Source organism: Rhineura floridana, chromosome 1, assembly GCF_030035675.1.
Source record: "Rhineura floridana isolate rRhiFlo1 chromosome 1, rRhiFlo1.hap2, whole genome shotgun sequence".
Lineage (NCBI taxonomy): Eukaryota > Metazoa > Chordata > Lepidosauria > Squamata > Rhineuridae > Rhineura > Rhineura floridana.
Genome location: NC_084480.1, coordinates 168,426,656 through 168,454,279, shown reverse-complemented (window position 1 = coordinate 168,454,279; position 27,624 = coordinate 168,426,656). Strand labels below are relative to the sequence as shown.

At 43.3% G+C, this 27,624-nt stretch overlaps 1 protein-coding gene across 4 annotated transcripts in view; it reads left to right on the top strand.

Moving 5' to 3' along the window:
- LOC133364424 (flavin-containing monooxygenase 5-like) overlaps window positions 1-22,043 on the top strand; it is a 68,011-nt gene extending 45,968 nt beyond the window's left edge. For all 4 annotated transcript variants that reach the window (XM_061584926.1, XM_061584934.1, XM_061584932.1 and 1 more), the window contains 4 exons: window positions 3,173-3,372; window positions 8,609-8,961; window positions 9,906-9,978; window positions 20,945-22,043. In XM_061584926.1, coding sequence (XP_061440910.1) covers window positions 3,173-3,372; window positions 8,609-8,961; window positions 9,906-9,978; window positions 20,945-21,290 — 972 coding nt within the window. In that variant the 3' untranslated portion in view covers window positions 21,291-22,043. The remainder of the gene's footprint in view (window positions 1-3,172; window positions 3,373-8,608; window positions 8,962-9,905; window positions 9,979-20,944) is intronic.
- The last annotated feature ends 5,581 nt before the right edge of the window (window positions 22,044-27,624 follow it).

The following is a 27,624-nucleotide window of genomic DNA, read 5'->3' as shown; positions in this document are numbered from 1 at the left end:
GCAATAGAGGCAGCAAAGAATTCCCTCTTTGTTGCCTTTGTTGCCACCTGGTAGGCAGCTATTGCTGCTCTAACCAGTGTTCGATCGTCTTCAGAGCGAGATTTCCGCCACCGGCGCTCTAGTGGTCTCACCTCTTGTCTCAGACCCCGCAACCGTGGTGTATACCAGGGTGCTATCTGAGTTCTATTCAGGGGGAGAGGACGTTTCGGAGCCACCCGGTCTACTGCCCTAGTGATCTCCCTATTCCACTCCATCACCAGGGTTTCGACTGGCCGTCCTTCAGCTGGCTCCAAATCTCCCAGCGCATTCAGGAATCCTTTAGGATCCATCAGGCGTCTGGGACGGACCATCCTAATAGGTCCTTGTCCCCTGCGGAGGGTGTGTGGCATTAAGAGGTCCATATTCACTAGGTAGTGATCTGACCATGACACGGGGTTGGAAACAACAGTTCCCATTTCCAGATCATTTCCCTCCCCTCCCGAGACAAACACAAGCTCAAGAGCATGACTGGCTACATGGGTGGGCCCCGTATTACTGAGGTGCAGTTCCCAGGAAGTCATGGTTTCCATGAAATCTCGAGGGGCTCCAGTGAGGATGGCCTTGGCGTGCATATTAAAGTCCCCAAAACCAATAGGCTGGGGGAGAGCATCCGCACGCCCGAGACCACCTCGAGCACCTTGGTCAGGGAGTCTGCTGTGCAGCGGGGTGGGCGGTACACAAGTAGAATCCCTAAACTGCCCTTTGGGCCCAACCTCCAGTACATGCAGTCAACATACTTGGTCTCATGGAGAGGGGGTCTGGCGAAAACCAAGGACCCCCGATAGATGACTGCCACTCCCACTCCCCGCCTACCAACCCTCGGCTGCTGTGCATATCGGAAACCGGCTGGACACATGGCCTCAAGCGTAGGAGCTGAGGCCTCATCCAGCCAGGTCTCCGTAATACACATCAGGTCTGTGTTCTCATCCAGAATCATATCATGGATGAGCGTTGTTTTTTGGGCCACAGACCTGGCGTTACATAACAGCAGTCGAAGGTCGGATGGAGTCCTGCGTCCCCCAGTTATCTTCTGGTTATTGACAGGCCCGGAACAGGGGATGGATATTATGCATCTATCCCTTGTTCCCCTAAACTGGCGTGGCCTGCCACCCGCACCTTTCCAGGATCTGCCGCCTAGCCTTTTAATATTGTGGCTCCCCACCCTCCCCACGGTACCCCCCTCTGGTCTGCACATGCCCCCTCCTTATCCGCCAATCAGGCAAGCCCCCCACCCCAAAACAGCACCAGAATATCTTAAGTTCAACAGGCATCCAATTCTCCTCTACAAGTCACTCCTCTCCAGCTGGTAGGTCGGAGCAGTAGATGGAAATTCCTGTATAGCGGTTTTTTGACTAGCAGCCGGTGAAAGGGTTTCGCCTGCTGGGGATGTCTCCTTCTTCCTGGCCACCACCAGATTCAATTCATGGTGTGGCAGCTGTCTTTAGGGGCCTGCGCTGCTCTAAATATGATAATACAATCCTCGTAGCAGCCTGGCCAGTCGTGGAGACGCCAAAAACAGGGCAATTTCGTGGTTCCAGTTAGATGATTAATATCCACTAGCTGTATCTCTCATATATAGATGTTATTTGATGGGTATCTCTCCTTACAGATGTTCTCGAATGTCTGTAGATGGTTATATCTCTTAAAGCCTGAATCTGTAATGGTGAGCCAGTATCAGCTGAAGCAGAGGAAGAGCAGGTTTTCCACAGAATCTCACTAATATAACCCAGCCAAGCAATGGCCGCCGTAAAGCAACACTGCTGTCCTGTGTCAGTTCTCTTGTTGGGTAATATTAAATTGGCTTCCTCTTCAACTCAGAGTTGCTGAGTCATAGATGATAAAATACAGGCTTACTGAAAAGTTTCTCACATATATTTTCTCACAGATATTCACCGGCAGTGTTTACTTCAGATCTGCCAGGGAGCCCAATCCGGTGGAAGTAGTGCTGGCAGAAGCCCTGAAAAGGGAGCATTCGGGGGGGGGTGTTGGAGAAGGAGCTGGGGGGGGCTTACGCAACATCACACTTCCGTTCAGCATGCTTCTGCGGGTCCTGATCCGGGCTATAGTTTCAGTGAGAAAAAGGCCAGTCTAAGAAAATAATTATAATGGAAGTCAATGGGGATCACTTACTTGCCTGTAGGGGTATTAGTGAGAGCTGGCTTTTTCTTTTATGTTCATGCACGCAGCTCCTGGCTGAGCCAACAGTCAGCCGGTTTGGCAGCTCCCAAATGGCAAATAGATGCTGCGGAGCTTCGTGCCTGGTCTGCTGGCACCAGCGCCCCTTCCACCAGCTTCCCATGTGTTGGATTGCTCTGTAACTTTTTAACTTCCCATGCTTCTTGATTACACAATTGCTTTTAGATCTTTCCTACTACTACTCAGTTAGTCTTATAATAATTATAATCTCTTCCAATTTCTTTAAATAACCAGACTTATTTGTGTACCATCCCATAGCCTGTTGCAGCTGAAATAAATTACTATTCCTATACTTTTATTACTTTGTTCTGATCTCATATTTAAGCCTATTATATCTTAAATATATTGCACTATATTCAAAATTTAGAAGGAATAAATTCAGTAACACCCTCTCCTATTCTTCAGCTCAGTTAATCGCATTGTATAGCCCTCCTGACTAATAATGCAAACCAATATATTTAAACGCACTAAGATAATACTGGTAAGATTATTCTAAATTTTCTAATCATAACAAATTATTTAATTGTGCTTTTGATCCAGTCTTAAATTTTGAGGCATAGAGCTCTTAGCCTTAACATTTGGGCTTCTTGAATGAGCTTGTCAAGGGGTGCACCCCTCTGGCTGTGCTCCTCCGATAGTGCTGCAACAGTGATGTCCCATTTCAGTTTTATAGCTGAAGTTAGTCCAATTGGGAGGTCTGGCCACTCAGTTGTAACTGGGAAAAAATAGAAGGCACAAACCTTTAAGGGAGTCACTGAAAATGTTTAAGGAATGCACCCTCTGCTGTCTGTGTCTCCAAACATTCACATCTATCTGACTGGTGATGTCTGACTAAATAGTCGCACAGTTTTGGGGAATGTTGCAGATGGAGCAAAGACTATCAGGAGGAAGAAATTACATGGCTCTATTAGCTCAAGCAATTATTTTTCTGTATCAGGTCTACCTGAGCACTCGCAGAGGAGCATGGGTCCTTAATCGTGTTGGCGAAGAAGGCTATCCTGGAGATGTGGTACTTTCGACTCGGTATAACACATTGTGGAGGCAATGCTTTACTACTTCCATGGTAAACCAATGGATGGAGAACAGTTTAAATGCAAGATTCAACCATTCTCATTATGGTTTGAAACCTAAACACAGGTATAGCACAATATACTTTATTTTATGTGTTTATTTAGTAGTTATAGTCAGTTTATTTATATACTGCATTTCCCATAAATATGTGCTCAGTTGTCTCACAGAAGACAATTTAACTACAATAAACAAACAAATAAAAATAATACAATAATATTATAATAATATTACAGTATTAAAATGTGGTGTTGGAGGAGAGCTTTGCTGATGCCATGGACTGCGAAAAAGACAAATAATTGGGTGTTAGAACAAATTAAACCAGAACTATCGCTAGAAGCAAAAATGATGAAACTCAGGTTATCATACTTCGGACGCATAATGAGAAGACATGATTCACTAGAAAAGACAATAATGCTGGGGGAAACAGAAGGGAGTAGAAAGGGAGGAAGACCAAACAAGAGATGGATTGATTCCATAAAGGAAACCACAGACCTGAACTTACAAGTTCTAAACAGGGTGGTTTCTAACAGATGCTATTGGAAGTCGCTGATTCATAGGATCGTGGTAAGTCGTAATTGACTTGAAGGCACATAACAACGAACAATGTGTGTGTTATGTGCCTTCAAGTTGATTACAGCTTATGGCGACCCTATAGTACTACAGTGACTATAGTACTACAGTGACCTCCGATAGTACTACAGTGACAATACGTCACTGATACTGCAACAATTATAATTCATTAAAAAAACCCAAAAGTTTAAATGAGCATGCAACATAGCAGTAGATCAATTAACAACTTACAGTATCAGTAATATCAACATTAAGCTCACATTTATTTAACAGGTCATATTAAGAGACTGAACAATAAGATAGCTCACCCACATCAAACTACAAAAAAGAGAAAATGATAAAACTTAGGGTTTTGACTGCCTTCCATTACACCCAAATCAAAGAGAAGAGAACACTTTCTGTGCCATATAAATTGCTCACTTATTGGTACTCACAGCTTCTGTCATTAATAATGTTGTTCCTCAACGTGAATATTTTAGAGGCTCTGCAGTGATAAGAGGCAATGATTGCCAGGCCTAAAGAAACTCTCAGTTTGAAAAGGGAAGGGAAAAGGTTTTTTTTAATTTGTATTAATGGTCCAAACTCTTTTTTTTACACACTCTGAATGCAAAGAAGAATGAAAATTATTTATTTCATTTCATGACCATATCTGTATATAGCTGAGTAAAGCAACTTTTCCAGGTTGATGTGTGTATAGCTTTTAAGATTACCAATCCCAGCACTCAAAAGGATTTTTCAAATGATCATTTTAACACCACAACCGTGCACTTGTCATTCATCTGTTGCAGGGAATATTGATATCTATCCCCGTGGTAGCACTTCTGATAATAAGGATATTGCATTGTTACAACACCAAAGACTCAATATTTCAGCACTGGATAGATGTGGCAATCCCCCCTCCCCTGCTCATATTAATGTTGTGATCATGACTGATGTGGAATGTGATTGAGCTGAGCAGTCGCTTGTTATACCAAAACCCCACCTAGTCTTCATTCAGGATACATTCAAATTCCTGAATATTAGCAAGGTTACTTTCTTTTCCTTGTTTTTTTTTTTAGTTTTATGAAAGCTTTTCCAACTCTGGGGTATATATCTCTCTTTTTAAATAAAGCTGCAAACAAAATCAGGCTATTCCCCTGAAGTGAAACTTCAGGTACCTCCAGACTGTCAGTATTTTGGGAGGGATTCAAGCACATACCAGAACTTTAGGTTTGTACACTTAGCAGATTAAAGGGCTCTGTCACCTTGGCATAACAATTAATTCTAAAAAAGAATTGGTCTGTTTCCAATTTAGAAAGTGACAGGAACATGCACTGAAAAGTGTGAAATGTATGAATGACTAACAGTAAGATGGGTAAACACCCCACAAACAGATCAGGATGGATGCTCATTGCCATATAACTGCTTCACAAACAATTCAGAATGAATGCTCAATAAAGACTAAGGCTGTAAACACACTAGTCATGAGATCTAAGTGTTTCCATTAGCCACACCTTGGAGGGCAACAGGTTGATCAGCTGTGAAATCTCTTTGAAGTGATTAAAAAAAAAAAAACACCTCAAACTGCTCCCACCAGGGTCAGAGTTTGACTAGCATCATGTGCTCCTGTTTTCAGAAGAGAGAGGTGAGGACGTATTGGAACTGGTAGAACAGTGAGTGTGTTTCTACCCTAGAGGTAATCTTGGCATAAGCTTTGTGCAAGCAAATCAAGAAACAAGTGCAAGTTCAAGAAACAGGTCATCTGGAGGAGCTCTTATCCTGCCTGCTGCCAAGTTGATGCAGCATAGTGCTCCTGAAGATCGGGGTTGTGTGAGTTACAGCATGAAGGACGAGGTAGAATAGTGTCCTGCTTTATTTAATAATGCAGAAAATCCCAAACAGGCTAAAAACTAAAATATTGAGAACAAGCTGTTGTAGATAATGTGTATAAAATGGATCCAACAGTGTTCTTCTAATTGTTCCCTCTGGAGCTAGAGTGAACCACACATAGCTGGTTCGTATGTAATGCTAAACCATGGTTTATAAACCGGGGATTAGTTAATCATAGTTAAAAGTTGATCGTCTGAACCTGGCCCCAGAGCTTCACTATGGTTTATAAACTATGGTTAAAACATGAATTAACCAGGGTTTGTTGTTGGTTTATAAATCTTGGTTACCGTTAACCATACCTTAGCATTCTGGGCAAAACCAGACTTCTTCCTTAACTACGGTTAAGGGGTTACACCACCCAAAAGCTACAGAGCTGCAAGTGCAGAGCGGCTGAAAATCCAAACTGCTCTCAAGGCTTGACACCTCCCGCTTGTGTTTTGAACTCTGCCAGGCAACAGCCACTTTTCCTGCACCCCATGTGGGAAGCTCTTTCTAGCTTCGCCTTGCTGCTGCTGCACTGCAAGGTGAAGGGATTTTAAAGGGACCACTGTAGAGTGATGAATAGGGAAGAAACTAGTGGGATGATGTTCAACGTGAAGTTACACTTAGGCACTTTTATTGCAAGGCTAAGCAACTTTCACCACACCTGTGAAAACTAAGGAAAATAAAACTAGCACACAGTTATATGCATACCACTCACCCCAAATCTTCAAGGGCAGAGGGGAGGAATCAGGACCAAGAGCCAGAGGCAGTAATCCTGTGAAGGCCTTGATCTCACTATGGAATGATGAGATGCCCCGGCGTGTTGTCATAGCTCCAAGCTATGAAACAGGCTAGGCAAAGGCAAGAGTGCAAGACTCAATGTGAAATCGATCAGGCATGCTCTAGAGTGCATTGTCATGCCTATTGCATGGCAATGTAGGCAGCAAAGAAGGCTTATGTTTCCCCTCCATCGCATCCTGAAGTAGACAGCCAGCAGAGTTTTTCTATGTAGTATGGGGACTCTTGACACCTGTCCCCAGGAATAAAGTGTTGGAACCATCAGAAGTTTGCTGTGACAAGTTTGCCAGGCACTTTGAAGATAAAATTACTCATCATGTTGAGTTTAATGTCACTGTTATTACAGAGCCGGATGAGTTGTCTGACACATCTTGCCTGATCTTGTGATGAGGTCTGAGGATTTGGACATGGTCCTTGCAACTATTCAGCCCACAACATGCTCCCTCAAACCCTGTCCATCATGGCTAATTTGAGCTAGCCAAGGAGGGTGGCTGGGTGAGTGTAGGGAGTAGTTAATACATCTTTGTATATGGGGTGAGTGTGCCTTGAAGGCGGTTGTGTGACCACTCCTAAAGAAGCCCTCTGTGGACCCTGAGGTTCTTGACAACTACAATCCAGTCACAAATACCTCTTTTCAGGTAATGTGCTTGAGAGGGAGATGTCAGTCCAGCTGGAGACACTGTTGGAGGAAACTGATTATCTTGACCCATTTCAGTCTGGGTTCAGGTCCAGTTTAGAGATGGAATCTGTCTTGGTCGCCCTGATGGATGACCTTCATCAGGAGAGGTACAGAGAGGCAGTGCAAATTTGTTACAGTTGACCATGGTATATTTTTTGGAACATCTCTGTGAGTTGGGAGTTGGTGGCACCATGTTGCAATGGTTCCACTCCTACCTACAAGGCTAGCTTTAGAGAATAGTGTTGGGGGATTATATGTCTACCCCCTGACAGTTGTGCTGTGGTGTGCCACAGGGCACTATTTTCCCCCCAATGCTGTTTGATATCTATATGAAGCCTCTGGGAGCAGTCATTAGGAGATTTGAGGCTCAGTGCCATCATTGTGCTGATGACGTCCAGCTCTGTTACATCTGAATCAGAAGAGGCTGTGACTGTTTTAAACCATGCAGTGGTGGATTAAATGAGGGCCAACAAACTGAGACTGAATCCTGGTAAGACAGGGACTCTGTGGGTGAGCAGTTTCCAGGTCTAACAGGGGGAGTTCACTGGGTCTTGATGTGGTTGCACTCCCTTCTGAAGGAACAGGTATGTAGTCCGGGGTGCTCCTAGATCCGTCTCTGTCACTGGATGACCTCTGTGGCAAGCAGTGTCTATTATCACCTTTGGTTGGTACACCAACTGCACCCTTTCCTGGACAGGGATAGCTTAGCCACTGTGATTCATAAATTTGTATGTGGGATTGAATCCTTTGGGATTGAACTGGAAGCTGCAGCTAGTGCAGAATGCTGTGGCCAGGTCGTTGTGTGGAGCACCTGGCGGTACACATATTATACCTGTGCTGAATGAAGTACACTGGCTGCTGATCAGCTACTGGGTCATGTTCAAGGTCTTGCTGTTAGCTTATAAACCCCTGAACAATTCAGGACCAGATTACCTGAGAAACCACTTATGCCTGCATAGACCTGTAAGATCACTTAGCTCTTTTGGGGAAATTCTACTTGTGGCATTACCATACCCTACAGAATATCATAGGGCGGGGATCTGAAAATGCTCTTTTTCTGCTGTGGAATTCCCTCCCCTCTGCCATATGTGAAGTAGCAGCCACCAGCTGCTTCAGATGTCTTGTGAAGACTTAGCTTTTTGCCCAGGCTTTTCCTCACCCATAAGATTGGACCTGTTTTAAGTGTTTGACTCTTCTGAATTTGTTTTATTTTCTTTTATGTGTGTTTATGTGTTTTTATACTGCTGTTTTATTGTTTTTAAGTTGTATTTTTGTTCTAAATATTTTTATGGTAGATTGTTTGATTTAGACTGTACACCACATCGAGATTTTTTGAAATATTAAGCAGTTTAAAGATACGTTTTAATAAATAAAGTTCTTTTATTATTTTTTTACATCTTTTAGGGTTTTTAGCCAACATCCAACCATCAATGATGACCTCCCAAACTGCATCATTTCAGGGAAAGTGCTAGTGAAACCAAACATCAGTGAATTTACTGAAACAGCTGCTGTCTTTGAAGATGGCTCTAAGGAAGAGAATATCGATTTTGTTGTCTTTGCCACAGGATACAGTTTCTCTTTTCCTTTCCTTGGGAACTGTGTGAGAGTCATTGATAACCAAATCCCCCTATATAAATTTGTCTTCCCTCCTCATCTGGAGCAGCCGACTCTGGCTATCATTGGTCTTGTCCAGCCATTGGGCGCCATCATGCCCATTGCAGAACTGCAGGCTCGCTGGGCTACTCGTGTATTTAAGGGTAAGCTCCTTCATACTATTTCCGGATGCTTCTGGTGATCTATTAATCTTATTGTTCAGGAATGAACATTATGAACTTTAATTATAAATGGACATTGTCTGGACAGGGCAGGTGTTTATTTTCTGGCAGCCTTGCTTAATGGTGATGGAAGGGTGTCTGTTAACCAGAGCTGAGAGTGGAGCAGCTTTCCTATTTCTTTGGACTCCCCTCAGTGGCACCACTGGGGATGGATTAAAGGGTGCTGGTGTAGGGCCCTGCACAGCCCAGCAAGTGGCCTGAGGTTTGGAGAAGAGAGGAGGTGGGGGCTTATGCTCAGGTGACTGAAATGAAGAGGCTCACAGAGCTCATTTAAAAATAAAAAAGGAAAACAGCCCTCTGCCACCTCATAAATTTAAGGTGAGTGGCAGGCAGGCAGTGTGGCACCTTTCTTTAAAAGATTTTATCGAGGTTGCTGGGCATGCTGGAGGCAATGCACAATCTTTGTAAGAGGTTTTCAAGAAAAGTTTTAAAAAGAGAAGGGTCCTTTCCCAACTGCATGATAACCATGGAAGAGGAAATCAGTCATTTTTCTTTCTGATTAGTGAAAGAAAGAGGAATTTATTCTCCCCCCCTTTCTTACCAGGATGGTATGCAGGGGGTGGGGAGAGAGGAAGTGGTGCAGGGCCCCCGGGGGCATCTGGCTCCCCTTTTCTGTCAGAAAGCTCAGAAATATCAGCCCTATTAGGCAACCAAAGCTTAGTCAGGCACACGGAGAATCAAGTCTGAGATCTCTCAAAGGAAAAGAGAATTCCAGCTGACTAGGGTGGAGTAGTTCTGTTTTGTTGCATGAGACCTCAGGTCTCCAAGAGAGTGCATCTTCTCTTCTTTGATCACTTTTTCCATTTACCTTTATCCAGATCCTCAAAGCATTGCATTGTCTCTTCACTCTTGTCTCTGTTTTCCAGGACTTGTTAAGTTACCATCAACAAATGAGATGATGTCCAGTATTACCATGACCCAAACATCCATGGCGCAACGGTAAATGGCAGGCCTGACTTGAATTGTTAACATGTAGGCTAGTATTGTAGCATTGCTACCCCTTCCAACTGTGGTTATTACTAAGGATGCTTCCAAATGGGAGTTTATTGTGGAAGCAGTGTTACACATACATGCATGTTTTTGGCATCATCCACATGATATGGTTTTCATAAAAATACCAGCCTGTGGTTTTTCTGCATTTAATCCAATTTATTCATTTTGCAAAAGAACCCAGTGTACAACTTCATCTACAATCACTGCTGGTGTGGAAGTTTGTTAGCATATTTTCTTAGTGGAAGATGTGCCTCGTGATGTTTTGGTGCTTTTATCACCACACCCCTACTTTAATTTCTTCCCCACCTGAGCACAGCCTAGCCATTTTGTTGCCAGTAGCCCAACTCAGAGGAAGGCAACGGTAAACCACCTCTGAATACCTCTTACCATGAAAACCCTATGAACAGAGTATCCAAAATGCAACACGAGATAGTGCTGGAAGATGAGACCCCCAGGTCAGAAGGCACTCACCGAGCTACTGGGGAAGAACAAAGGACAAGTACAAGTAGCGCTGTGACTAATGACGCAGCTGGGTCAAAGCCGAAAGGAAGCCCAGAGGCTGATGCATACAGATGCGAAAGGAGAGTCCGGAGTTGTACGACGGCACACAATTGGAACATGGAATGTGAGAAGCATGAACCAGGGAAAGTTAGAAATTGTCAAGCAAGAAATGGAGCGTATCAACATTACAATACTTGGCGTGAGTGAATTAAAATGGACAGGAATGGGACATTTTCAATCAGGCAGCTACAAAATATTTTATACAGGAAATGAGAAATTCTGAAGACATGGGGTTGCTTTAATAGTGAGAAGTGATGTAGCAAAAGCAATTAGGAGCTACAATGCAAGGTCTGAGCGAGTGATATCAATGAGATTAAATGGGAAACCTATTAACGTAACCATCATCCAACTTTAAACACAGAAGAAAAGGAATTGGAGAGATTTTACGCAGAAGTACAGGAAGAAATTGATCACACACCAAAACAAGATGTGCTGATCATGGGGGACTGGAATGCAAAAGTAGGGAACAGAGAAGAACTAGGAATGGTGGGAAAATGGGGCTTAGGAGACAGAAATGAAGCAGGAGAAAGACTTATTGAATTCTGTGAAGCCAGTAATTTGTTTCTTGTGAACACATTCTTTGAGCAACCGAAAAGACAACAGCACACGTGGACATCACCAAATGGTCAATATAGAAATCAAATTGATTGTATAATTGGTAGCAGAAGATGGAGGAGTTCCATACTTTCTGCGAAAACAAGACCAGGAGCAGACTGTGGTACAGATCTGTGGTACAGACTGGTCGTATCGAAAATCAGAGTAAAGCTAAAGAAAAAGAACAAAGCAACCATAATGCCAAAATGCAATTTAAATAACATCCCAGAAGAATATAAAGATCAAATAAGGAACAGGTTTGAGGCTTTAAATTTAGTTGACAGAGAACCAGAAGAACTATGGAGTGAAGTCAGAGACATTATCAGGGAAGAATGCAAAAAGACAATAAAATACCTCTAGTTAAAAAGAGAGAAAGACCTCAATGGATGACTGAAGAAACTCTTAAAATGGTTAAAGAGAGAAGGAAAGCAAAAGCAAAAGGAGATAGAAACACAGTCAGAACCCTAAATGCAGCAATACAGTGACTAGTACGTAGGGACAAATAGAATTATTACAATAGTTATTGTATAGAAACAGAAGAGGACAACAAAAAAGGTAGAACAAGAGCCCTATTCCAAAAGATTAGAGAAATGAAAGGGAAATTTAAACCAAGTGTAGGGATGTTGAATAATCAACAGAGACTGACTGAAATGAAATAAAGGAAGATGGAAGCAATACCCTGAAGAACTCAATAAAAGAGATGCAAAGATGACAGACTCATTCATGGAGAAACCGTATTAAGAACCAGAAATTTTAGAATGTGAGGTGGAAGCTGCTCTTAAAATACTTGGAAGAAACAAAGCACCAGGAACAGTTGGCATACCAATGGAGTTGCTACAAGCTAGACTGAATCTGTCAAAAATTTGTCAAGAAATATGGAAAACTAAACAATGGCCCACAGACTGGAAGCATTCAATATACATCCCAGTTCCAAAGAAAGGAAATCCCAGGGAATGCAGTAATTATCGAACTATTGCCTTAATATCCCATGCAAGTAAAGCAATGCTCAAGATTCTACAACAAAAGCTGTTACCATATATGGAGCGAGAAATGCCAGACATCCAAGCTGAATTTAGAAAGGGAAGAGGCATCAGAGATCATATAGCAAACATGCGTTGGACAATGGAACGGACCAAGGAATTTCAGAAGAAAATCACCCTGTGTTTTATAGATTACAGCAAAGCCTTTGATTGTGTAGATCATGAAAAACTATGGAATGCTTTAAAAGAAATGGGGGTGCCACAGCATCTTATTGCCCTGATGCGCAATCTATACTGTGAACAAGAGGCTACTGTAAGGACAGAATATGGAGAAACTGATTGGTTCCCCATCAAAAACGGTGTGAGATAAGGGTGTATTTTATCACCCTATTTGTTTATACGCTGAACATATTATACAGAAAGCGGGATTGGACCAAGATGAAGGTGTGAAAATTGGAGGGAGAAATATCAATATATGCAGACAATATCATACTACTAGCAGAAACCAGTAATGATTTTAAACAAATGCTGATGAAAGTTAAAGAGGAAAGCACAAAAGTGGGACTACAGCTGAACGTCAAGAAGACTAAACTAATGACAACAGAAGATTTATGTAACTTTAAAGTTGACAATGAGGACATTGAACTTATCAAGGATTATCAATACCTCGGCACAGTCATTAACCAAAATAGAGACAATAGTCAAGAAATCAGAAGAAGGCTAGGACTGGGTAGGGCAGCTATGAGAGAACTAGAAAAGGTCCTCAAATGCAAAGATGTATCACTGAACACTAAAGTCAGGATCATTCAGACCATGGTATTCCTGATCTCTATGGATGGATGTGAAAGTTGGACAGTGAAAAAAGCAGATAAGAGAAAAATCAACTCATTTGAAACTAGCTTTGCAGATACCGTGGACTGTGAAAAAGACAAATAATTGGGTGTTAGAACAACTAAAATGAGAACTGTCACTAGAAGCTAAAATGATGAAACTGAGGTTATCATACTTTGACAAATAATGAGAAGACACAACTCACTAGAAAAGACAATAATGCTGGGAAAACAGTAGAAAAAGAGGAAGGCCAAACAAGAGATGGATTGATTCCATAAAGAAAGCCACAGACCTGAACTTACAAGATCTGAACAGTGTGGTTCATGACAGAGGTCACTGATTCATAGGGTCGCCATAAGTCACAATCGACTTGAAGGCACATAACAACAACAAAGCCCAAATAATATTGTTTGCATTTCCACCAGTTCCTGCCTACAGGAGGCTTGTTTGAATTTCAGCCCAGCTCAGCAGAGACTATAATCACAGTACCATAAAAGATATATCAGGCTTCAAAAATTAGAGATGTCTGGACTGCTTTATCACTCTTGTGGAAGCCTTAGTCAGGCAAGACCTCAGTATTAATTAAAAATGAAACTGTAGATTAAATGGATATTCCCCGCTCCTGCCTCCCATAACAGGTCTCTTTTTTGCCTGTTGTGAAATATGATAAGACTTATAATATTCTTTTTGTGATCTTCCTGATGATGTTTTTTAAAGTGCATGGGTACCTGCATGCATGCCCAAAATGGAAAAAAGATTGTGGAGGAATGATTGAGGAGAGGGAGGAGGAAAATATAGCCCGGATACATTCTGTCAAGCTCCACCCACTGGTGACAGCAAGTGACAGAACAGCAATGAATATCTTGCCTGAAAAAATGGGAGTGTGTGGACATTAAGGATGGATGAGCCCATTAAAGACTGGTCTGTCCCAGTTCTGCATGGGAACAGGACTCAGCCCCATTTCTGTGCTGATTAAGGAGAAATCCTTATAGATCTGCATGGAAACACAGGCAACACTTGTTAAAATATATAAAGAACTGACAAGGCACCTGAGGGCTGCGTGCTGCCTGGTCTCTTTCTCTTAGATTTTTAAAAAAGATAATCCAGCCACTCTGGCGCATGGGGCTGCTTCTGCACTTTGTATTGGAATACTGTACTGCAAGTCCCCGTGGGAGTGACAGGCTTTGATGATGTGCCATCGCTCTTGGGAAATTGTGCGAAAAAACACCGCGGCTAGCAGATTACCTCCAAGAGAATTCAGCTCTTGCAGGGGAAAGGTTACCTACGCACGTTCTTATTGCTGTAGCATTTTCAAGCTCTAGGACTGGATGTCGGCAGGCCAGAAACGCAGGTGACATGCGTAGGCCAACTCATGGCTGGGAAACATCCTGGCTTAACAGAGCAGCAGGGCCACAGCCACAGCTGCGCTTCTCATTCCATCCGGGGGAGAAGAGGGGGGAGACAAATAACTGTACCAGCCTGGAGCCCGAATCATGTGACAGCACTGGGGCCAGCTTAGCCCCATCCCTCAAAGCAATGTGCCTGCCCCTGCCTTCAGCCCAGGGTTTGGACTGCATACCAAGAGATGACACAGGCCATATGCATAGTCTCTGGAGTGATGTCTGAGAATGGGAATTCATCTCCCATTGCATAACAGATTTACTGTTTCCATCATATGATGAAAAACTGTAAAAGTAACAGTAGCAAACTCCCCCCCCCCCCAATGTTAGTGGAACTGAGAATATTTCATTAAGCTGGGGGGAAAGGGAGGGACAGGCAAATTACTTCAGGGCCGGTCTGAGCCGCCCCTCTGCCATCACATGATGGCATCAAGCCCATTTGGGCTCCAGCCTTGCCCAGTGTTTGCCTTCCCCAACTTCTGCCCTGTCCAGCATGAACAGCAGGGCCCCGCTGCTCTGTTAAGCCATGACGCTCCCCAGCCAAGGGCTGGCCTATGCACATCACCTGTATTTTTGACCGGCCAACATGCAGTCCTAGAGCCCTAGAAATACTACAGCAATGCCAGGAGGAGTAGGCAACCTTTTCCCACCAAGAGCTGAATTCTCTTGGAGGTAATCTGCGAGCAGCAGGGGGGACCAGAGGCACTTTGCACTCTCTTTTCCCAGCAAGATTCCCATGATGATTAAGCCTTTTCCTTAGCTGGGGGGGGGATTTCTATCAGAATCATGGGAGTGGGGGGAAGGTTTAAAACTTTCCTCTCCCTGCAACTGCCCGTGTGTTGCTCAGCTGACTGGGGAAAGGGCAAGAATGGTGAAAAGGAGACTAGACTACAGAAAAATGTCAATGTGTATCTGGAGTGTTTCTCCACCCCCACTTCCTGCTGCTCCACCTAGCAGTGGGAGGGTATGTTTTTCCTGGAGAAAATATGCCTATTGACCAGAGAATATGTGTATTGCCTGGAGAATGCACAAAATTCAGCTGAGATATGTACATCCCCCAAAGTCTGTTGGAGATTATACAGCCATGAGAGTGGCTGTATAGTATAGCCAGCGGGAATTTTTCACATACCGCAATGTTAAATTTAAAATACCCCCCATGCCATTCTGATGTTTCCCATAAGCTCATTTCAAAACAAAACCTTACATAACTTATAGTCCTGAACTCAGAAACGCTTGCTTAACAACCCTCTCAATTTTCATGGCGATATACAAAACAGTCAGAGAGAATTGAGAGTTCAAAGTCTAAAGAGAGAGAGAAAAACCTCAGAGCCCTTTTGGACTTTTTTCTCTGAGAGTTCTCATAATCTGTTGAAATTCATTAAAAATCAGCCATGTTCACAGAGTACTGTGACGCCTTCCCTGGCTCTCCCTGTCAGGTTCCCACCTGCTTGTGGCTACTGCCTTTCACTAGGCACCACCAGGGATACCACCAGTCCGGACCATCCTTTATATGGTTTCTCACTCCACTCTAGCACAGATCTCACTAGATCCCCATGCTAGGCAGCACCACCAGTCACGTCCTATAACCAATACTCCCAGAGACTTTGCCTGAGTCTCTCTCTAGCTGGTTACTTTTGTGACTGCGTGCTTATGCTGTTCCCAACCCCCTTGTATCTTTATAGATAACGCATACAACTCTGGGTTGCTCTGGATACTTGACTTGTTACAATAACTCCCTTCACCGCTGCCACCATTAGATACTGTTTCTGTTCAGCCTTGGTAATTACCTTGCCCTCCCTTCTGGTCTGTATATCCCCCAGCCAAGGATCAGGCCTTTGGTAAACCAAATAAGTATTTATTAAATATCAGAAATAACAAGATTAGTTTTAGAATGTTTCACAAGCGTATGGTTTCATCTATTCCTGTTTTGTACTTGACTTATTATTAATCAGAACTCCAACTCCCTCTTTCTCCACACTCCCAACATCCACCCCGATTCAACTGTCATTCTTCCATTTATACTCCCAGCCATTCAAACGCTCAGCCAATCATCCAGCATTCTACTGCTCATGTACTCCCCCCTCCTCTTTCACTCCACTTACCATATGTCTTCTATATAAACAGCACTTACCATATTTACACTATAAGCAGGAACATCACAAGTACCTGTAATTCTAATACTGACATTGCCCCATACCTTCATCTGCTACAGTTTAAAAGTTTAAAAAATGCCTGGCTGAGTTTTAATTAATTTAATAAATTTTGGCTGGGACCCAATGATAGCATGGAGCATGCTCAGTAAGAACCAACTGTCAGAGTTCTAAAAGCCTCACAGCTGCTGGGCTTGGCTAATCAGGGGGCCACACCCACACCAGACTTTGATTTCTTGTGAGACAGTCGTGGCTTCCCTCAAAGAATCCTGGGAAGTGTAGTTTGTGAAGGGTGCTAAGAGACTCCTATTCCCCTGAGAGAATGGTTTAACAGTCAGCCGCTCTGATTGAAGGTCTGTGAGGGGAACAGGGCGTCTCCTAGCAACTCTCAGCACCCTTCACTAACTACACTTCCCAGGATTCTTTGAGAGAAGCCATGACTGTCCAAAGGCCTGGTGTGGATGTGGCCAGGGAAAGCTTTGGTTTAAATCTGGGTGGGAGGCTACATGTTTCTGCTGTAGAATAAAAAGGTGGGGGAAGGCTGAAAAAGAATGATTCTGTTTACAATGTTTTCCTTTTGGAAAGGATAGGTGCTTCCCTTCTGCCCAGTGCCCACCCACCCAGTCTCCTCCCCTCCCACTCCCTGCCCCTTCCCTGGGTCAGTGTTGGACTACGACCTGGGAGACCAGGGTTCGAATCCCCACACAGCCATGAAGCTGACTGGGTGACCTTGGGCCAGTCACTGCCTCTTAGCCTCAGAGGAAGGCAATGGTGAAATCACCTCTGAATACCGTTTACCATGAAAATCCTATTCAAAGGGTCGCAATAGGTGGGGATTGACTTGAAGGCAGTCCATTTTCATTTCCAAACATGATTGCATAGAAATAAATCCCACTGTACTAAAAAAAATATGCAAATGATCAAACCCACCCTCCCTTCTCCTTCCTCCTATCCCCTCCTCTTGCCCCTTCCCTCCCCCTTCCTTTGCCCCTCACTCCCCATCCCCTTCCATTCCCCTCTTTCTCCTTCCCCTTCCCCCTCCTCCCCTTCCCAGTCCTCCTCTTCCTCCTCCCCATGGTCAGTTTTACCTATCTTAAACATGATTGCACGGAAGTAAATACCATTGAACTCTATAAGCATGCAAATGATCAAACCTGCCCTCCCCTCCACCTTCCTTTGCCCTCCTCCAATACACTCCTTCCCACTCCCCCTCCTCCTCCCCCATGGTCAGTGTTTCCTATCCTAACCAAGACTGCATAGGAGTAAATCCCATTGAAAATAAGCATGCAAATGATCAGACCTGCTTTTCCCCTCTCCTCTCCTCTCCCTTCCTCCTTCCCTGCCCACTCCAGCCCTCCCTCTCCCCCCCCCCGTCAGTTTTACCTATCCTAAGCATGATTGCATGGGAGTAAATCGCACTGAATTTAATAAGCATGCAAATGATCAAACCTGTCCTTCTCCTCCCCTCCCCATTCTGCCTGCTCCCCTCACAGTCCTCCCCTCTGCATTTCCTCCCCTCCCTCCTCCTCCTCCTCCTCCCCTCCCCATCCTCTGTGGTCAGTTTCACCTATCCTAAGCATGATTGCAGGGGAGTAAATCCCATTGAACTCAATAAGCATGCAAATGATCCATCCATTCTCAGCAAACTTGGACAGGATCCCATTTCTTCCCTCCCGGATTAAAAAGCAGGGAAATTCACTAACAGGCAAAAAACCTTGCGGTTTAAGAACATACCTATAGCCCACAGCTATTCTATCAAACTTTAAAAAGCAGGGAAATTAGGCAGCTATAGTGCCCAGGGGAGCAGGAGACCTGTCCTCCTCTCTGAGATATTGTACTGCCCTACAAATTTGTAAAAATGCAAACACCATTTTGGTTGGTCTTTCACAGTCCAATCCACTTCCTGTGTAGCTTGGAAGAATTTGGTAACATGTGCCTCTGAGCATATGGTGAGTGGTGGCAACACCTGCAATCAGCCCAAATAATAGAAAGAAGACATGTGCTGTGCTGATCTTGTTTTAGCAGGGAGGAAGCAAGTTGATATAGTTCAGATGGTCACTTTGAATATGTCTGATTTCCTTTGCAATTTTAGTGAAGTTTCCTAGAGGAAATCATTTTCTTTTGTTTCTATTTCTGTGAATATGTGAAGTACAGCAACTCTTTGCAAAATTTATACTAAAAAAACTCCAAACATAATAATGGCACTGACGTCTGCAGAATAGTCTCCAGTGGACCTCAGGAGTGTGTCAATTAGCACAAAATAAAACAGTGGGAGGTGAAATATATTCTAACAAAATGCTAGGTGTGCTGTATGTTTTTAATTGACCGTGCCCACCTTGCCTTAAATGAAGTGGTTTACACATAGCAGGCTGAAAACATGCATCCTCTTTTTCCCAACAGCTAGAGTCCTTGCTGAAGTAGCAACATATTGGAATCAGTCTGATTTTACATCAAACTGCAGTTTCAGATTCAACTGTTAATGCACCCAAAATAGAAATAGAACATAACCTCCAATTTGACACACAAAAGGCTGTCATCACCATCTGGTTTAGATTCTCTGTAGAAACAGTAGTAACACAGAAAAGAAGCAAAGTAAGAAGAACAACAAACATACAAAAATATAATTCTCTATATGTCTTCTTTCTATTATTTGGGCTGATTGCAGGTGTTGCCACCACTCACCATATGCTCAGAGGCACATGTTACCAAATTTTTCCAAGCTACACAGGAAGTGGATTGGACTGTGAAAGACCAACCCAAATGGTGTTTGCATTTTGACAACTTTGTAGGGCAGTCCAATATCTCAGAGAGGAGTTCAGGTCTCCTGCTCCTCTGGTGCATTCACTATAGCTGCCCAATTTCCCTGCTTTTTAAAGTTTGGTAGAATAGCTGTGGGCTATAGGTACATTCTTAAACCGCAAGGTTTTTTGCCTGTTAGTGAATGATTCATTAAGACAAAATTCCCTCTCCATGGAAGGTTATTGTGGACATTCTGCATGAGGCCTGGTCGATGTTCACAATGACTGATTATTTATAGTCCTCTTAACATACACACACTCTGACAGAAAATTAAATGATTGTATTCAAACTACTCAAAAATTAAGCAAGAAATAAAAAAGAGGGCTACAGTTGCCATTGAGGCCTCCCTGTGAGCTGTAGACCTGAGGAAGAGGAGCAATGCCTGGGCTGGACCAGAATCTGCCATTGCCTTGCCTACTTCCCTCAGTGATGGTAGCGGTCAGTGGGGCAGTGTTGTGTTGCGTGCCTGGCTTCCAGATGCTGAGGGTCGCTGCCATTTCCTGGGAGGGGCAAGATGCAGGGACCGAGGCATGGTACTGGTGCGGCAGCAGAGCCAATCTGACACTACCACTGTCATGCCACCGCCACACCATGCTGAGTTCCCCATGCCTCCCCTTCTCAGTAAGTGGAAGTGGCCCTCGGTGTCTGGAAGCCAGGTAAGCAACACTGTCTGGACTTCACCACCCCACCATCCACAACTGGTGTTATATGCTTCTGTGAGAGACTACACTAAACAGTCCAGCTCAGCCCAGACCAGCATTTGCCTCACTTCCCTCCTTCTACAGTGGCTCTTAGCCAGTTAGTGTGACATTCAGCACCCCACAAACAGGTCATGAACTGACCTAAGATAGCAGTGGCATCGGTAGCAATGTGTTGTAGCCAACTAATTCCTACTCAATGTAGAGTAGACCCATTGAAATTAATGGACCTAAAATAAATTAGACATGCCCATTATTTTCAGTAAGTCTATGCAGAGTAGGCCTAACATTGACAATGACCTAATAGCATTTTTTCCTTTGCCACTGATAATCAGCAAAATGGGAACGCAAAGAAAGGAAACCACTGTCTTGAGAGAGGTGGGGGTGAGGGGGTAATCTACCATTGTATTAGATGCTTCCACATCAGCAGCCAATGCAACACCCCTGAGCAGGCTTCATGAGGAAGAAAATGGCATAGAAACTGGAGCAAAAGGAGAAAGAAAAGCAAAAATGTAGAATATTAAAATCCATCCATCTTAAAAGTTGGGATTAATACTGGGTTTGGGCTGGGTTTGGGCTGAGGAAATGTTGAAGATTGTTGGTGTAGACTCTGTACTAAGACCAGGCAGTCCTCCTCTCTATCTGCATTCAAGAAATGTAAAGACTTTTTTTTATTTATCCAGGCTTTTGGCTGACCGTTTAATGAAATGTTTATACCCCTGGTTTTAAGTGCTATCTGAGGTATATTATAATGTTGTTCTGATTTGGTTTATGTAATTTTATTGTTGTGAGCCAACCCGGTCTCTCCATGGGGAGGAAAGATGGATTATAAATTTGAATAAATAAAATGAATAGCAAAGAAAGTCAAGTCTATGCTTCTCTTTTTTTTCTCTGCCCAGGTATGTGAAAAGCCAACGCCATACCATCCAAGTGGACTATATTGAGTACATGGATGAAGTGGCCTGTCTGTTAGATGTAAAGCCCACCATATGGCCCCTGTTTCTTACAGATCCCAAGCTGGCCTGGGAAATTTACTTTGGGCCATGCACACCATATCAGTATCGCCTGCAAGGACCAGGGAAATGGGATGGAGCCAGAAAAGCTATCCTGACACAGTATGACCGGATCCTAAAACCCATGAGAACCAGGCCTGTTGACAACTCAGGCATCAGATCCTTGGTACCCTTGTGGGTTAAGTTGGTTGGCCTTGTTGCTCTATTTGCTGTAATTTTTGCTTATTTTTAAATGCTAAAGAACAACATTGTTAAATATCAAGAGCAATTAGATAAACCTGATCATCTAGTTCCTTCTGTTTTTATATTTTAATCTAATGAATTTCATCATCCTGTTTAAATCCACGCTTAGATTGTTGTGAAGAAGGCCTTTGCACACAAATTTTTAATGTGGACCTGTTTTGCTTTATAGGATGGTCACTACTCTTGGTTCCTCTACCTTCCTTGGTGTGCCCAATATTCAGCCACTGCTTCCCTCCATTCGGCCACTTGTGGAACATTTTGGCTACAAATCATTTTCAATATATTAACTATTCATGGTCAGTTATGCCATTGTTCTTCAACCTTGGGTCCCCTATCTTGTTGGACTACAACTCCCATCATCCCCAGACAACATGACCAATGATAATGGGATAATGAGATGTTGTAGTCATCAACATCTGGGGACCCAAGGTTGAAGAACAGTAAGCTATATCATCTGTCTGTTTACAACCACTCTATTTCAAAACAAAGTTCAATTTCCAGTGAAGTTCCAAGTTCCATATTTGCTCTAGGTTGCCCTTTAACAGATATTTTTGTCTTTATGCCCTAAAATACAAGTTCAAAGGAAACCATTCTCAGGGCATCAGAGATGCTGTTGTAGTGCATTTCCTGCATCAGAAGGATGTTGAAGATTATCTTTGAGGTCTCTTCCTTTTTCCAACTGTATAATTGTATATCACTGGAAAAGATGCACAGGGTTTAAATAAATATTGTTTATTGCACACTCCTGCTTGTATCATTTATAAAGTCTACAACCAAAGATTATGGTTTAGGCTTATAGTTCTCTACAGGAAAAGTTGGGCTCCTCAAAAAGTCTTAAGCTGTGAGCACACTAGTCACCTATAGCAAAGTGTTTCCATTGGCCACACCTGGAGGGAGAACGGGTTGATCTACCGATCAGTTGTGAAATCTCTTTGAAGTGAATTAGAAAAAAATGCACTCGAGCTGATCCCACCAGATTTTACAGTAAAAAGGGGTGGGTTTGACTAGTGTCATGTGCCCCCGTTTTCAGACGAGAGAGGTGGAGATGCACTGGAACCAGCAGAGCAGTGAATGTGTCTCTACCCTTAGACTATTGCTAGGTGATAAACCAGTTACTCCACCATCCCTCCCAACAATAGATGAATTGCTTCTTAAACACAGCTGATGACTATCGATGTTAATGTGTGGACTCAAAGCAATCAAGTGCCATAATGATAATTTGCACTTGAAAACTGGGTTCTTTGAAAGTGTTTCTCATGTTCTTGCTTTATTGATACAACAAACAGAGCTATTCAAGAAAAAAAAAGTAACAGACAAGGGGTTTCTCTTTATGCATAGCTAGGATTTGTGCTCTTAGCTGAACTAGAAATCCTTGGAACAGGACCAATTTTTAAGATTCATTTTCATATCCATAGAGGCGCAAGTTTTTCTTTTTTCATCTGATACATGTGAAACCAATTGCTGCATTCAAAACCTGATGCATGTGTAGGAACTACAGCAACAACAATATTTACTGACATGGCTATTCCTGTGTTAAGAGGAGACCTACTTTTAATGTTGCTATGACAGCCAAACCCAACCACCCTGAGTCCCTGGCCAGCTAGAAAGGGAAATCCAGCCACAACACAGAGTATACCCCTCTGCTCAGCCTACCCTGCCCCTCTTTGTGATTCTTGCAGCTACCAGCTAAGGAATTAAAGAAGGCCACCCCTTATCAGGCAGCTTCCAAATTTCCCACAATCTCTCTGAAGCCTCTTGAAGTAGTGCAGTATAGCTTTAGATGTGATGTGGGTAGTGGGGGGGGGGAAGCAAGACCACCCCAGGCTTATAAAACAAAGAGTTTACTAAAACAAAGAAAAATGTGACATTTGAGGAAAGATATGTAATATAGAAAAAAAAATACAGGAAATTAGTATATTCCCCTTTGGAACAAAATAACAAAATAAAGTAGACAAAAATGCCACTTCCCCTGACTGAAACAATCCCTTAATTGACCAGGCCCTCAGGAGAATTTTGCTCTTGAGTAGCACCCTTTCTTCTTGGTTTTTACCTCTCTCCCAGGCTTACCAAGCTTCTCCTTATCACACTGAGATCTACCTTGGTCTAAAGGCTTGTTATCTCAGGAGTCCTGCCTTGAACTAAAAAATGCCAGGCTGGCTGGTCCTTGATAAAGATTCTACCTGTCAATCATATGCTCCACCTGGGTCACAGGAAGTCATGAATGCCCCAGACTGGGATGTGACTTTCACACATATGCAGTGGTAGTCACACTACCTTGGTAGTTGTGCCCCCCCCCCCAGGCAAGGTCATGTGTCAGCCAGGCCAGGTAATCTGGGCAGATTAATTCTATAATCCCCAATGTACAAACAAGAAAAATGTACATTCCCATATTATACACAACATTCCACAAAATACCATAGCCTATATTAATAGACCAGAACAGCAAAGTTCAATTCCTTAATAGCCTCATGTCTGCTTCTCTTTCTCTTTCCAGTTTTCTGTTACTTTCTCCCTCATAAAACAGAGGACTTATCCACATGGGAGCCTAACTTTGTACTAAAAATGCTGCTTTTACAATCGTAATAGATTTTCAAGGTCCACACTTCTTGCTCAATGGTAGCTTCCAATCCACTGTTTTCCATTCACACAAGTAGACAATCCTCTGGGAAGGATTAGTGTCTCTGTCCTTGTGGTCCCGCCCTCTAATTTTACATGCTTACTCCCTCTGGTTCAAGCTGGGAGAGTGCAATTGACAAGAAAAAATGAAACTGACTAGATATCCCCTTCCCTTCTCCCTTCTCTCTCAACTCACTCCATCCTGAGTGAAAGGCGGAAGGGGGAGGAGTGAGTTGAAAGGCAAAGTAGGCAGTGGCTGCAACAGCTTTTGCAGGCAGCAGAGAGAGAGGGAGTGGGTGATGGGGCATAAGAGAACCCACCCACTAAAAAAACATCAAAGCAAAGTGCCTACAAGGAGGAGCGCAGCACAGCTGAGATGGTTTTTCCTTTCCTTTTCATACTATCAGTGGATTGGGTTAATATGGATATAAAAGGGAAAACTGTGCTTTAGCTTCTGCTTGCCTGCAACCTCATGTGAACCATGCAAATTACAAGGGGATGCAGGTCGTACCAGACACACACTAAATTGCCCTGTGGATGAGCCACTAGTCAGAAGGCTCCTGCTGAGCAGATGCCCATGTTAGATTGACCTTTGCACATCACATTAAACCTTTTTGGCCAGGTGGATCAGATCCTTATGAATCTTCACCCATCCCCATAGGCTAACTTTGGAATAACCCACCTGTCAATCACCTGGCATCATTACGACATCAAATGATTGAGAGGTGAATTGTCCCAGTCACTTATCAAAGTTCCTTAAATGAGCCATCACACTGAACAACAGCAACTAAACACAGAGAATTGTCTCTGAAAATCATATCAGTGGTATCTGACACCTAGAAAAATAGCATTGATAAATCCAGGAACATCTTCAATGTACTGGAGGAGGTGTCAAAGAACCAGTACTTACACACATATGTGGTGAGACTGTCAAAAAAATTGCAGATTTTGGTCAACTGTGATGAAGGAGATTGAACAGATAACCCAACAAAAAAATCACATTGACACCACAATTAGCAATACTGAATTTATTTCTGAATTATTATTATTTATTATTATTTATTAAATGTATATCCCGCCCTTCCTTCCAGTAGGAGCCCTTGATATTAAAAATAAGAAGTTGGTAAGTTTTTTGTTGGTAGCAGCAAGGATAACTATTGCATGATCTTGGAAAGACCTTAAAGGAACAAATATAGATTCTTGGTATAAACAATTTGGAATATAGCTCTACTTGAAAAACTAACATAATTTAAAGAGAGCAAGACGACAAAGTAAAGCGACTAATTTCCTTTCAGTATGGTGTGATTTTTTTAATTATATACATCTACAAGATACAAGGATCCCTCTGCCAAGGGCATACACATTGATATGGTACTGTTATTAAATTGTCCAACAAATGAAAGCATAGGAATGATATTCAACAGTCCTGCAGGAAAGGAAAAGAAAGGGAACAGTATTACTGTATGAATTAAAATTTTGTTAATAATTTACTATGGATAATCAAAAGGTAATCTTTATAAGCAATATGATTATGATCTACATAGTGTGTTATTTTGCATTTATTTTGTTGGTTATGTTTGTATTTTGTTTACTTTGAAAATAACATTAAAAGAACAGCAATTTTGGCAATGGTATCATTTTAATGGAGGCTATTCTCCCAAGTATGGAGAGTGGTCTTTTCTTATTCCATGTTTTAAGTTCCCTTCATAACTTCCTAATTACATGGGGTTATAATTTATCCACCAAATTTTATGTAAATTTTCAGGGATGAGGACTCAAAAAATCTAATTAAATAATGGCTGGTAGGAGAGGTGGGGAAGAAGAGATTGTGTCTCCTCCCCCACCCCGACTGAAGGCGGGGGCATCAATTCAGCAGTTGATGAGCAGAGAAGTGATCCTGCACACTCAGGAAAGCCGCTTGCAAAGCAGCACCTGCATCCCACAGGATCTACAGTAGGGCCCCACTTTCCAGGGCTTTGCTTCTTGGCGCTTCGCTAATGAGGCGGTTTTGAATTGTATCCATGTTCCATATGTTCAGCGCTTGTTCCATTTTTGCAGCAATTTTGCGATATGATGCGAAGAGCTTGGCAAAGAGAGGCGCTGAGTGCACAAATTGATGGCGCCTGACACCCTGAGCACGTCATCAGAACTTGGAAACATTCCTTTTTTAAACTACAGTTGGGCTGATGGGAGTTGTAGTTCTAGAAAGAAACGTTTCCAAGCTCTGACGACGTGCTCAGCAGCTGAGTCCAAGAAGGACGTCCGGCACTATTTTATTGTTGAGGGAGGTGGCAGAGAGCGAGTGAGCAGGCAAGGCGGGGATGAGCGAGGGAGGCGGTGGAGAGAGAGAGAGCAAACAGGCAGGGGGAGAGCGAGCAGGCAAGGGGGGATGAGCGACGGAGGCAGCAGACAGCGAGGGAGCGAACAGGCAGGGGGAGAGCGAGCAGGCAAGGGGGGATGAGCGAGGGAGATGGTAGAGTGAGTGATTCAAGGTGCTGGTTTTAACCTATAAAGCCTTACACGGCTTAGGACCACAATATCTGATGGAACGCCTCTCCCAACACGAACCCACCCGTATCCTGTGTTCGACATCCAAGGCCCTCCTCCGGGTGCCTCCTCCGAGGGACGCTGGGAGTCTGGCAACACGGGAGAGGGCCTTCTCAGTGGTGGCCTCCAAATTATGGAATGATTCTTCTGACGAGGTGCGCCTGATGCCAACACTTTTATCTTTTCGGCGCCAGGTCAAGACTTTTCTCCCAGGCATTTTAGCATGTGTTTTTAAATTGTTTTTTTTAATGTGTTTTTAAATTTGTATATTTGTTTTTAATGTTTTTAATTGTTGTAAACCACCCAGAGAGCTTCGGCTATGGGGCGGTATACAAATGTAATAAATCATCATCATCATCATCGGTGTCCTGGTGGCCTAAGGAAGGCTGTCATAGAATCATAGAATGACAGAGTTGGAAGGGGCCTTGTAGGCCATTGAGTCCAACCCCCTCTCACAGCAGGAAATCCACAGCTAGAGCATCTCCCGCAGATAGCTGTCCAGCCTCTGCTTGAAGACATCCAGCGAAGGGGATCCCACCACCTCCCTAGGCAGTCGGTTCCATTGCTGAACTGCCCTTACTGTCAAGAAGTTCCTTCTAATGTCCAATCTGAATCTACGTTCCTGCAACTTAAAACCATTAGATCTAGTCCTACCCTCTGGGGCAGCAGAGAACAAATCTGTACCCTCCTCTATGGGACAGCCCTTCAGGTACTTAAAAGTGCAATCATGTCACCCCTCAGCCTTCTCTTCACCAGACTGAACATGCCAAGTTCCTTCAACCTTTCCTCATAAGACTTGTTCTCCATACCGGCTATCATCCTCGTCGCCCTCTTCTGAACCCGCTCTAACTTGTCTATATCTTTCTTAAAATGAGGCGCCCAGAACTGAACGCAGTATTCCAGATGAGGCCTGACTAATGCAGAATATAGTGGGACTATTACTTCCCTCGACCTGGAAACTATAGCTCTGTTGATGCAGCCCAAAACAGCGTTTGCCTTTTTTGCCGCAGCATCACACTGCTGGGTCATGTTCAACTTGCGATCCACTACAATTCCAAGGTCCTTCTCACACGCACTACTGCTAAGCCAGGTATTTCCCATCCTGTACCCGTGCATTTTGTTTTTGTGGCCTAAATGCAGAATCCTGCATTTGTCTTTAC